This window comes from Erithacus rubecula (genome assembly GCF_903797595.1).
Source record: "Erithacus rubecula genome assembly, chromosome: 15".
In the NCBI taxonomy this organism is placed as follows: domain Eukaryota; kingdom Metazoa; phylum Chordata; class Aves; order Passeriformes; family Muscicapidae; genus Erithacus; species Erithacus rubecula.
The window spans coordinates 18,952,643-18,962,522 of NC_136667.1; the positions used below are offsets into that span (position 1 = coordinate 18,952,643).

The 9,880-nt window shown below is 57.8% G+C and overlaps 1 protein-coding gene across 2 annotated transcripts; it reads left to right on the forward strand.

The window, feature by feature from the left end:
• Positions 1-1,019: 1,019 nt before the first annotated feature.
• Positions 1,020-9,770, forward strand: LOC306808500 (protein eva-1 homolog C-like). 2 transcript variants are annotated; one of them, XM_079319143.1, is made up of 8 exons: positions 1,020-1,445; positions 4,352-4,551; positions 5,432-5,555; positions 5,736-5,888; positions 6,037-6,180; positions 6,306-6,377; positions 6,703-6,792; positions 7,467-9,770. In XM_079319143.1, the coding sequence occupies exons 1-8, from the start codon at positions 1,364-1,366 to the stop codon at positions 7,850-7,852; spliced, it is 1,251 nt and encodes a 416-aa protein (XP_079175269.1). In that variant the 5' UTR covers positions 1,020-1,363; the 3' UTR covers positions 7,853-9,770. The 2 variants fall into 2 exon arrangements, with proteins under 2 accessions (XP_079175269.1, XP_079175268.1); XM_079319142.1 differs by lacking the exon at positions 6,703-6,792 and having other exon boundaries at positions 1,250-1,445; positions 7,467-9,769.
• The last annotated feature ends 110 nt before the right edge of the window (positions 9,771-9,880 follow it).

Sequence of the window (9,880 nt, forward strand, 5' to 3'; positions counted from 1 at the left end):
GGAACTGGGCTGTTTTGCAGGAAGGATGAACAGCTTGCTTTCCTCCCCAGGATGGGAGGGAACTGTTTGCTGTCAGATCACTCTGGCTGCAGAGACAGCCAAGACAGCTTCTCAGCACACACAAGCCTAACTCTTAGGCAAGAGCTGTCTCGCACCCCCGAGCACACAGCTGGTACCATTGCACAAAATGGGGATCCCCAGTGCTTGACTCAGCTCGCCCCCCCAGCTTGGATAAGCTCCAATTTACCCCAAATAATCAAGCCTGATCAGACAGCAATCTCCTTCAAGGCAATTAGAATGGGAAATTATTTTGCAGACCCTTGGTGGAGGCTCCCCAACCAAGATGTGTTCCCTGGTCCTGCTGCACAGCCCAGAGTGGTGCTAACACTGGGGTTTTCAGGGGTGGGGAAATGGTGGAGAATTTTTTTCTGCCCCATCAAAACTTTGGGAGAGCTTGGAACCCCCCTCAATAGGACAGGACACTCTGACTCACACTCTGATGATCAAGAGGCGATGGCACTGTGGGTACCTCCCAGGGCCATGACATCACCCTCATCACAAGCTCGGCACCAATCAGCTCCCCCTGTGCACTCCAGGTGACGTGTGTCAGTCCCTGCTGCGCAGTGCTGAGCCTCTGGGAGCTGGGATGGCTCTGGGATGGCTCCTGGCACTGCCAACTGCTGCTGTCTCTGCTGATCTCAGCTGGCTGCAGAGGCAACAGCTCCAGTCCATGGCATTTTTCCCAGCTGCAGTAGCAGGCAGGGATTTCAGTCCTGCAGGTACAGTATGACACGGTGCCCCCCTCCCGAGGTGCCACAATGCTCAGTACCTGGCCCCACAGAGGCTGTGGGACAGAAACGTGGCAGCAAAGAGGTCCCTTCCCACACTGCTGGGTGCAGGAAGGGTGTTTGTATTTTCTGCAGGAACAGCAGCCTGGGAGTAGCTAAGGGAGCCTTTCCCTTCCTCTCCACGGAGTGAATGGCCGGACATGTGCCGAGATTGAGATTATGGCTCACATGTCACTGGGTTTCTGTGTCGCTGTGCCTGGGAGAAAGCTGGGGGCACTTTGGAAACCCTGCCAAGCCCTGTTCCTCTGCCCAGGGGGCACAGAAGCGGGAGGAAAGGGACTGCCAGTTTCTCTGCCAGCAATGGGACGCCAAGGCACGGCTCACCCACACCAGGGTGCCCTGGGGGAAGTGTTCCCGTGCTGAGAGTGCCCCAGCTGTCCCGAGCAGCCCCTGGCCCTGGGCAGGGTGCGAGTGACAGCACTGTGCCCGCCCAGCCCCGAGGCAGAGAAGCGAGCCATTGTCCCTGTGCAGAGGCCACAGCTGGTACGGGCTGGGCTGGGCACAGCGGCCGTGCCATGGCCGGGCTGGTCCCGCCGGCGCTCACCGTGGCCCTGCTCTGCTGTGCTGCTCGTCTGGAGGCCAGCCCGGAGCTGTCTGGTGAGTGGGGTGCAGGGGGGAGCAGGGGGATGCTGAGCCCTGTGCTGGGATGGGAGAGCCGAAGGACAGCAGGGCTGGGGTACAAACCATGGCAGGCCAGAGTGAGCTTCCCCAAAATACTGGGATTTCTTTATCCCCACACAGGGCTGCTCCCTGAAAACACACTGCACACATCCCACAGCCCTGCTGTGCATGACAGTGGCTCCCCAGCTCTGCTGCACTCTCTTGGATATTTTGCAGGCAGAAATGTAAAAAAACGAACACCAAGCCAGTCCCTGAGCTTTGCTGAGCTCCCCTCAGCCACCATGTTCATGTCCTTGGTTCTGGGCCGTGTGTAGAGCTGAGGGAGCACCCAGGGCTGCCCTGCCAGCTTTCCCTGCTCCCAGAAGGGGAGGCACGAACTGGGTTGAAGCTGTATCTGGTCCTTAGATAGAGCTGGTGGCTGTGCCTAGCTGGAGCTGCTCCTGAGAGGGGAAGCTGCAGGGTGCCCTGCCACGACACACAGCATGCGCCAGAAGCTGTCCCCAGGGCATGTCAGTGAGTCTTAGAGATGTAGACAGGCAGAAATCTGGGACCCCTCCTGCCCCAGCTCTCTGAACAGTCAGGACAGGTGCAGGCAGGCTGGGCACCAGGCATTCCCCAGGGATCCTCTGGGAACAGCCGTGCACACCTTCCATCTGCTCAGCCAGGCTCAGGTGCTGGCAGCCTGGTGCTGCAGGGCTCTGGGGAGGAGGATGTGATTTCTTCTGGGCAGAGCTAACAGCACAACCACAGCACCGGAGACTGAGTCAGCTGCACTAGCACAAATCACTCACCAAGGCTGCCTGCAGCCTCCTTGACATAGCTCCACCCAAAAAACATCTTCACAACTGGCCTAAAATAGTGTGATGGAGAAACCTCTGCCCCATGGTGGTGTTTGAGCCTCAGTTTTAAAATACAAAGCACTGGTGCCTTCAGCCAGCATGACAGCAGAACAGGGTCTGCCTCAAGGTTGGATTTGGGGAAACCCATTTCTTCTCATATTTCTCCTCTGAGTTCCCTGCCATCCCTCAGGTTTGGCTGAGCCCTGTGCATCCAAGGCTGCCCAGCAGCAGGGGCTTGAGGCAGCTCTGCCTGCAGCAGTGGCAGGGGTGGGCAGGGAGGTTTGGAGTCACTGCCAGGCAGAGGCCAAGGCTGGGGAACCTTCAGGAGAGCCTGACCTCTGCCAGCTGTGGGGCTGGTGCTGCAGCTGTGGGACTGCTGCAGGGGCTGTAGAGGAAGGGGGGCTGGCAGTCTGGGCAGGGCCCTGTGCCCCTCACAGCCTTCAGCAACAAGTGATATGTGGCAACAAGAGGGCAGGGACAGGACAGGGCTTGTCCTGCACCCCAAGGGTCTGATCCAGCTCTGTGCCAGTCAAAGAGCATCTTTGCACTGCACTGGAGCTTTGGCCTGGCCACAACACTTTGTCTGCTGCCATCTACCCTCCTGTACCTCTCCTCTCTCCTCCAGCATGCAGAGGAGCAATCGAGGGCTTGCTCCTGGGATGCTGTGGCCACCCACTTGCCCATCCCAGCTTGTGAGGGATAATGCCAAGGTAGAGATGAACTCCAGGTTGGAGGCAGCTCCCAGCTGCACCCACTGACAGCCAGGGAGGGATGCTGGCTGCATATGCTGGAGGGTTAGTGACTGAAGGTGAAAGGGGCTCTTTGTGCTGCTGAGCCTGGCACCAGTTTTCAGAGGCAGGGGGAGCTGGTGCTCCCACCTTCTTCTCTTGTTTTGGGGCAGTTTGACTCACTGGGGTTTGGGGGACAGGGTACATGTCCTGCCCTGGGCCCCAGCACTGCCCTGGGTGCAAGTTCCTCCCAGGACCCACAGCTGGGTCTTGGGGTCTGTGATCTGCTCAGAAGCCCCATGTTACCCTGCTCCTGTCTCCCAGGGCTCACAGTGATGATTCCCCTTTGCTTTTGTTTTATTCAAAGATGCAAAGTGCTTCAGACTGAGCCTACACATCACATTTCCTCAGCTTTTCTTGCTTCCTCAGACTTCTTCAGAAACTGGTGCCTGCTCAGAGCACCTGGCAGCTTGAAGAGCTGTTACTAGAACAGCTTCTTTGCCCACCCAGTACAGCCAATGCCAACTGCAGCCAGTGCTGCATGTTAAGCCCTTGGAGACGCTGGGCAGGATAGTGCCACTTAATTGTCCCCTCTAGGGAAAATGAGGGCAGTAGTTTGGGACACAAACTGGGCAGGATCGAAAGAAAGAAGCATTCTTTGATGGGAATTCAAGGACAGAAGAGCCAGTGCCCATTGAAAGGGTTGTGGGCCAGGAAGAGTTAACACCAACACACTGGGCTTCTTCAGCAGAGATCTGAGGCCAGCTGGGCTCAGGTGATGACTTGGTGGCTCACACTCATCCACACTGACCCAGCCAGCTGTGGGAACTTGCAGCAACCCCTGCACCCTTTTCTCATCCAGCTCATGGCGCAGCTTGTGACAGACTTGTGACAGAGCACATCCTCCTCACCCTGACTCTGGGGATCATCACTGGGGAACTGTCTCTGGCTCACTCTTGTTTTCTCCCCACCATGGCCCTATAACAAGCCTGGTTTTCTCTAAACACTTGACAACTCCTGATGAGATTTCCCAGTCTTCTGTCTTCTTCTGCTGTACTGCCTTCAGCTTTCCTTTCCTGTTGCTAACCAGCTCAGCTATTCCATGCTGCTTTCCAGGCTCTTGGCATCAATGTTAGGTACAAGGTTTGCTATAAGTCCATCTTCTCTGCTGCTGTCCTGCTCTGATCTTGTTCACCCCATAAGTGCCACATCTCAAGATATCCTTGCTGCCACCAGCACGTGGGTGCCCAAGTGCCCCCCTGCTGTGGCCCTGGTGTCTCATCTGGACAAGACCACCCCTGTTTTTCCCTTCCAGGGTACCTGCGCAAGGTGCTGAGGAACCACACTGCCCACACCTGCGATGGAGAGCAGCTCCTCATCATCTGCCCTCGCAGAACCACCATCAGCATCCTCGGGGCCTTCTATGGGCGCCGAGTGCCCAGCACCGACCTCTGCCCCAGCCCTGAGAGTGCCTTCCAGGAGAGCACCGAGTGCATGTCTGCCACTGCCCACCTGGTAAGGGAGAGTCCCGGGCTGTCCCCACATCCCTGAGCTGCCTGCCTGGGCTGGGGGCTGCAGGCAGTGCAGCCTCTACATGCCCCCAGGAGGTTTTCATCAGCATCAGGATTACAGAATCATGGAGTCAAAGAATCACAAGCACTTCTTGAACTCTGTTAGGCTTGGTGCTGAGACCACTCCTGTGGTGTTCCCAATCAGCTCTGTCAGAACAGTGGTGAATGATGGGGTGCCCATGCCGGCACAGGGCTGGGATATCCGCTGCTGCTTCGGGAACAGGGATGCCTGCGGCAGAGAGAGCTGTTGCCAAGGCTCAGCAACTGGGAGGAGCAAGCAGAGGTTCAGTCCTGAGAGGGACAGGGACAGAGGAGGGGAAGGAGAGATGAGAAGGGGAATAAACCACTCCCTGCTGCCGGGGACTTGTGGGGACAAAGAGGGGGACACAGGGGCAGGGAGTCCCACAGCCGCCTGGGGCAGGGCTACCTGGGACACTTGGCGACTTGGGCCGCCGGCGGAGCCCGAACGGCCCCGGCTGAGCCCTCGACCCCACCTTGTGGCCGCGCGGGGACATTGCAGGGACAGCGGGGACATAGCACGGACAGCGGGGTAGCGTCAGTGCACACTTGCACAGGTGTCAGACATGCTGTGGTACTGGGATGCCCACACAGGTAATGACACACCTCACAGCTCACTGTGGGTGCAGGGGAGGAGCTGGCTCAGGAACGGGCACTGGAATTGGGATGTCTGCAGCAGGAGTGGGCAGGAGCAGCTGGGACACTTCTGCAGGGTGAGAGGCTGCTTCCCTGAGCCTGGTGATGGCGCTGATGGACAGGAGGTGAGAGCAGCCTCAGGCTCACACCTGTTCCACTCTGCTTTCCAGAAGCTGCTGGACGAGTGCCAGGATCAGCAATGGTGCCAGTTCTCAGTGCACAGCCAGGTCTTTGGGCCAGACCCGTGCCCTGGGACACACAAGTATCTCATTGCTTCCTACAAGTGCCGGCCAGGTGAGGAGGAGCACAGTCTGGGCAACACTGCATGGACTCTCCCTGACCTCAGCTGCTCAGAAAGGGGCAGGAAGGAGAGCATGGCTGCTCCTGTACCTCTTTTAACCCTCCCCTTGGCCTAAGGGAGGGGCTGCAGGTGATTCAGGATGCACTGGGGCACTCAGTGATGTCACTTCCCAGGGAACCATCGGGTCAAGACCGTGTGCGAGAATGACAAGCTCAGGCTGCAGTGTCGACCAAAATCCACCCTGGCCATTTATTCTGCAAGTTATGGACGATTTCTGCGGGGCAAACCGGAGTGTGATGCCTTGAACACTGGAGGACCCCATATAGGTATGCCAGAATGGTTTGAGACAGAAATGGGGCAGGAGCCATGCAGAGAGTATGGCGCAAATCCACCACTGGGCTGTACCGTGTCCCTTGGCTTCTGCTGGGAGGAGCACGCAGCTCTGCCCACAGGTCACGCCTCATGTCTCTGCAGAGTGTGTGGCTCCAGACGCTCTGCGCAGAGTCTCCAAGAAGTGCCACCGCAAGGGGAACTGCACCGTGACTGCTGACAAGGCCACCTTCGGGGACCCATGCCTCCCTGGCATGAGGAAGCAGCTGCGAGTCTCTTACACCTGTGGTGAGAGCTCCCCACAGAGCCAGGGGCACACGGGCCACTGGTGCAGTGTGTGCTGTGCCCAGCCCATGCCAGGGGCTGCAGGGGAGGAGCAGGGTGCTGATGCTTGGTGTGTGCTCTCCTTGCAGTGCCCAAGCAGCTGCTGGAGGAGGTGGGCCCTGACACCTCGGACCCCTTCTTGCTCTCGGACTACATGCATGGTAATGTGGGGGGAGGAGGGTTCCACCGCAAGCGGCGTGGCACTGTGCCCGTGCTGGGGTGAGCCAGCCCTGCACCCCTGGTACCAGCTCCAGCCTAGCATCTCTGTCCCGTGGTGGAAGCCATCCCTTGGTCAGTGCCCGTTCTGAGGGGATGGAGGTGGCATCTGCTGGGAGCAGGGGAGAGGAGACACACAGGGTCATCCCTGCAGACAGCAGAGCACTCGGACAGGAAGGACGGAGTGTGGTGTGGGGAAGGACAGGCAGGAGCAGGCAGCCGGAGCACCCAGAGCACCCGTGCCTCAGTCTGCACCCCTTGTCACTGCAGGTGGCTGGTACAAAGGGCCCAGGTTCTCCAGGCTCCAGGAAGACCGCATGATTTTTACTAGCTCTCTGGCAGCTTTTGCACACCTCTGGGGTACGTGCCCTCTCTGGGTCTCATGAGGCACCCGGGGAAACAGGACAGGCTGGGGGGTGGCTGACATCCCAGATGGCCCCAGCTCAACCCAGGGCTCATCTCAGAGGCAGCCAGACCCCAAACCTCTCCAGCAGGGCCAACAGGCACACAAAGGAGCAGGACACCAAGCACCCATGCTGTGTTTGGGGTGGATAGGTAGGGCAGGAGCTCAGAGGCTGAACAAGCCCCAGGGTCCACAACAGCATGACCCATGGTGTTGCTACAGTCCTGCCTGTGAACCTTCATTTTCCAACAGGCTAGATTACCCACTGTGTCTTTTCCTTCCTGCCCTGTCTGCAGGCACTAATGGAGACCACCTCTCTGCAGGCAACAAATTTCCCTTGTCAGAGGAAATTACTCATTTAATCCCCCAAGGGATTATTGTTTCCCCTGTTCTGCCTACCCCACATCCCAGTGGAGGTTTCCTTTGGGGAAAGGCACGTTTCAGGACTAGTGGATGCTGAGGAGGCTCTAGGTGACGCTTCCATGATCACTGGGGCATGGTCTGTCCTGCCTCTGCAGCCTGGGTGGTGAGGGCATCCCTACTCCCCTCCTCTTACTGCCATATCCCTGGCACTGATACCCCACAGACTGCAAAGTGGTTTGTAGCCTGGTGTCTTTCTTTTTTCCCTCAGGCATCCCGGAGAAAGTTGCTCTCTACTTTCTTTGTGGAGTCTCAGGAGGCCTCATGCTGCTGCTGTGCATCATCAGCCCCAAAACGACCTTCCTCCAGGAAATGGGGGAGGCTCTCAAAGACGCAGAGCTGGGCAGCAGCTTAGAGCTGGGCAGGACCAAACTGCGGGATGAGCAGGACGAGGACATGGCAGATGACAGCTCCTCAGACTCCTCCTTCCGCCGCCTGACCCGCACCTACCGTGCCACGGACAGCATCTTCGGCCCCGAGCTGACCGCGGCCATGGAGGGGGCCGTGGAACACCAGGGCCGCACTGGGGACGAGATCTGGATGCCCAAGGAATCAAGCCCATACGCCATACACAAGATCAAATCAGCCACCAAATAAGAACTGGAAGAAAATGGAAGGAGAGCAGTAGAGGGGTGCAGGCTCAGTGGGATCTGATATCTGAGACATAAGAGTTTGGCGTCCCTGGGTGACTGCACATCCCGACAGAAGCAGTGTCATGGCAGCTCCACACAGCATGGAAACCTCTAGCCTGGGGGGACATGCAGCCCTGTTTTTTCTGGCTCTGCCTGAAAAAACAGCTGTGGGCCACGGGCTACTTCACTGCAGATGCCACTAACCCTAACCTAACCTCCCTGTTTTCAGCTTGCATCGTCTGGCTCTAGAATCTAACCCTGATCAGATGTGCCAAGCCCACGCTGAGCTCTTCGAGGCTGCTTGCTCCTGTTTCTCCTCGGGTACTGCTTCTATTCCTGGTGCTGCAAACAGCCTGCGCTCAGGCGCTGTGCCAGCAGCGGAGAGGCAGGAATGGCCAGAACACAGGGAGAGGCAGCTGGAGGGGCTGTGAGAGCACAGCAGGCATCAGCAGCACATCCCCACCACTGTGCAGCCCTGCTGTTCCCAGGGAGCTCCTCTCCAGGTTGGCACTGGCACCTTGGCACAACACTGGCACTCATCTCCCTGCAGGCATTCAGGAGCTCTGTCACCCCATGCTGCTCTGTGCTTTCCTCTCTACTTTCCCCAGTGGCAGGAGAGCCCCAAGTTTTAACTTGCTGTGTTTTTTTCCAGTGAATAAATGCAATACCTCTTAGGCACAACATCTCCCCTTGACCTTGGTCACTAGTAATGGAAAGAGGAAAAAGGAAGAGGCAAAGTTCAGCCCTCCCTGTGCAGAGAAGTACCTTGCCTCCCACCAGTGCTTCTGGCCCTGGGCCATGGGAAGCAACAAGTTGGGCTTGTTTTACCACAGAAAAGGATAAGGGGGAGGAAAAGGGGGAAAATCAGTCCATCTGGGCCCCAGGAATGATGCTTTCCTGCCCTTGCCACTCTTCTTGAGCCTGGGGCTTCCAGTCTGGTAAGCAGCCCTGGAGCACGGGTCCCCAGATACCAAGAGTGGCTTCTCAGCAGTTCTGCAATGCCAGGATAGGGCTGGGGTCTGCTCCAACTCAAAAAGGTAGCACAGGCTTTTTCAGTGCTGTGGGAAGAGGCTGGAAGCAGCAACCCAGCTCTCCCCATGAAACGGACACACCAGGCACGAATGCTCTTGAGCCAGCACACAGCAGAGTCTAGTGGGAGAAGCCAAGGACCTGCATTCTACCTGATCTGAGGGTGTGCTGAGGAATGTCAGAGCCCAAGGAGAGCTTGCAGAACTCTCACCTCCAGCTGGCCCCAGCATCCTCAGACTGTGGGCAGGACTGAGAGCACAGCCTTGCCTCGGTGCTTGGACAGCTGGCACAGTTCCTGCTGCACGCCCACGGCCTCACCTTGCACTTCTTGCTCTCCTCATTCTCTTCCCACACGCCCCATGCCCAGGGGCAATTTCAGCGTGCACGGTGTGAGTCACACCCCTGCAGCAAGGCTGGGATTCCCAAGAGCCTCACCAGGAGCACCAGTGCTTTGGAGACTGGAAAAGCCAGCTTCCCAGTGCCAAGCCTGGGCAGGACAGGTAGACATGAACCTGCCCCAAAGCAGGCAGCTCATCCCAGCCTCCATAGAGCTGTGGGCAGACTGGGATGGGAGTTTTGGCTGAGGATGTTACAACAGGATAACCATGTTTCCATGGGCAGTGGGATGTGTCCCGGCTCTGCCTGAAAAAAAACTGTATTTTTGGCTGGGCTGTGCACTGCCTTAACATGCATAGGGAAAGGCCCACAGAATCCCAAACCAAGAGCAAGCAAGCCTCAGGGAGCCCCAGCCAAGGACAGAAGCAGTGAAACCGCGGGAGCTGGGGCCGGAGAGGACAAGTGACCAATGAAGGGAACAAGGTGGGCTGGAGCTACAGCAGCCCCACCAGTCTGGGGGCTGAAGGACCTGAGATCTGTGGGACTCAGGTTTAAACCTCCACTGGACCTACGAGCAGAATTCTGCTCCTGGCTGTCCGTGGTCTGGGTCTTTCTGCTGGAGATGGGG

Excerpts from the sequence above, each read along its gene's own strand:
- LOC306808500 (XM_079319143.1), top strand. The coding sequence starts at position 1,364 with ATGGCCGGGCTGGTCCCGCCGGCGCTCACCGTGGCCCTGCTCTGCTGT. Across the intron at positions 6,181-6,305 it reads GCGAGTCTCTTACACCTGTG|TGCCCAAGCAGCTGCTGGAG; the intron begins GTGAGAGCTCCC and ends CTCTCCTTGCAG. Across the intron at positions 6,793-7,466 it reads AGCTTTTGCACACCTCTGGG|GCATCCCGGAGAAAGTTGCT; the intron begins GTACGTGCCCTC and ends TTTTTCCCTCAG.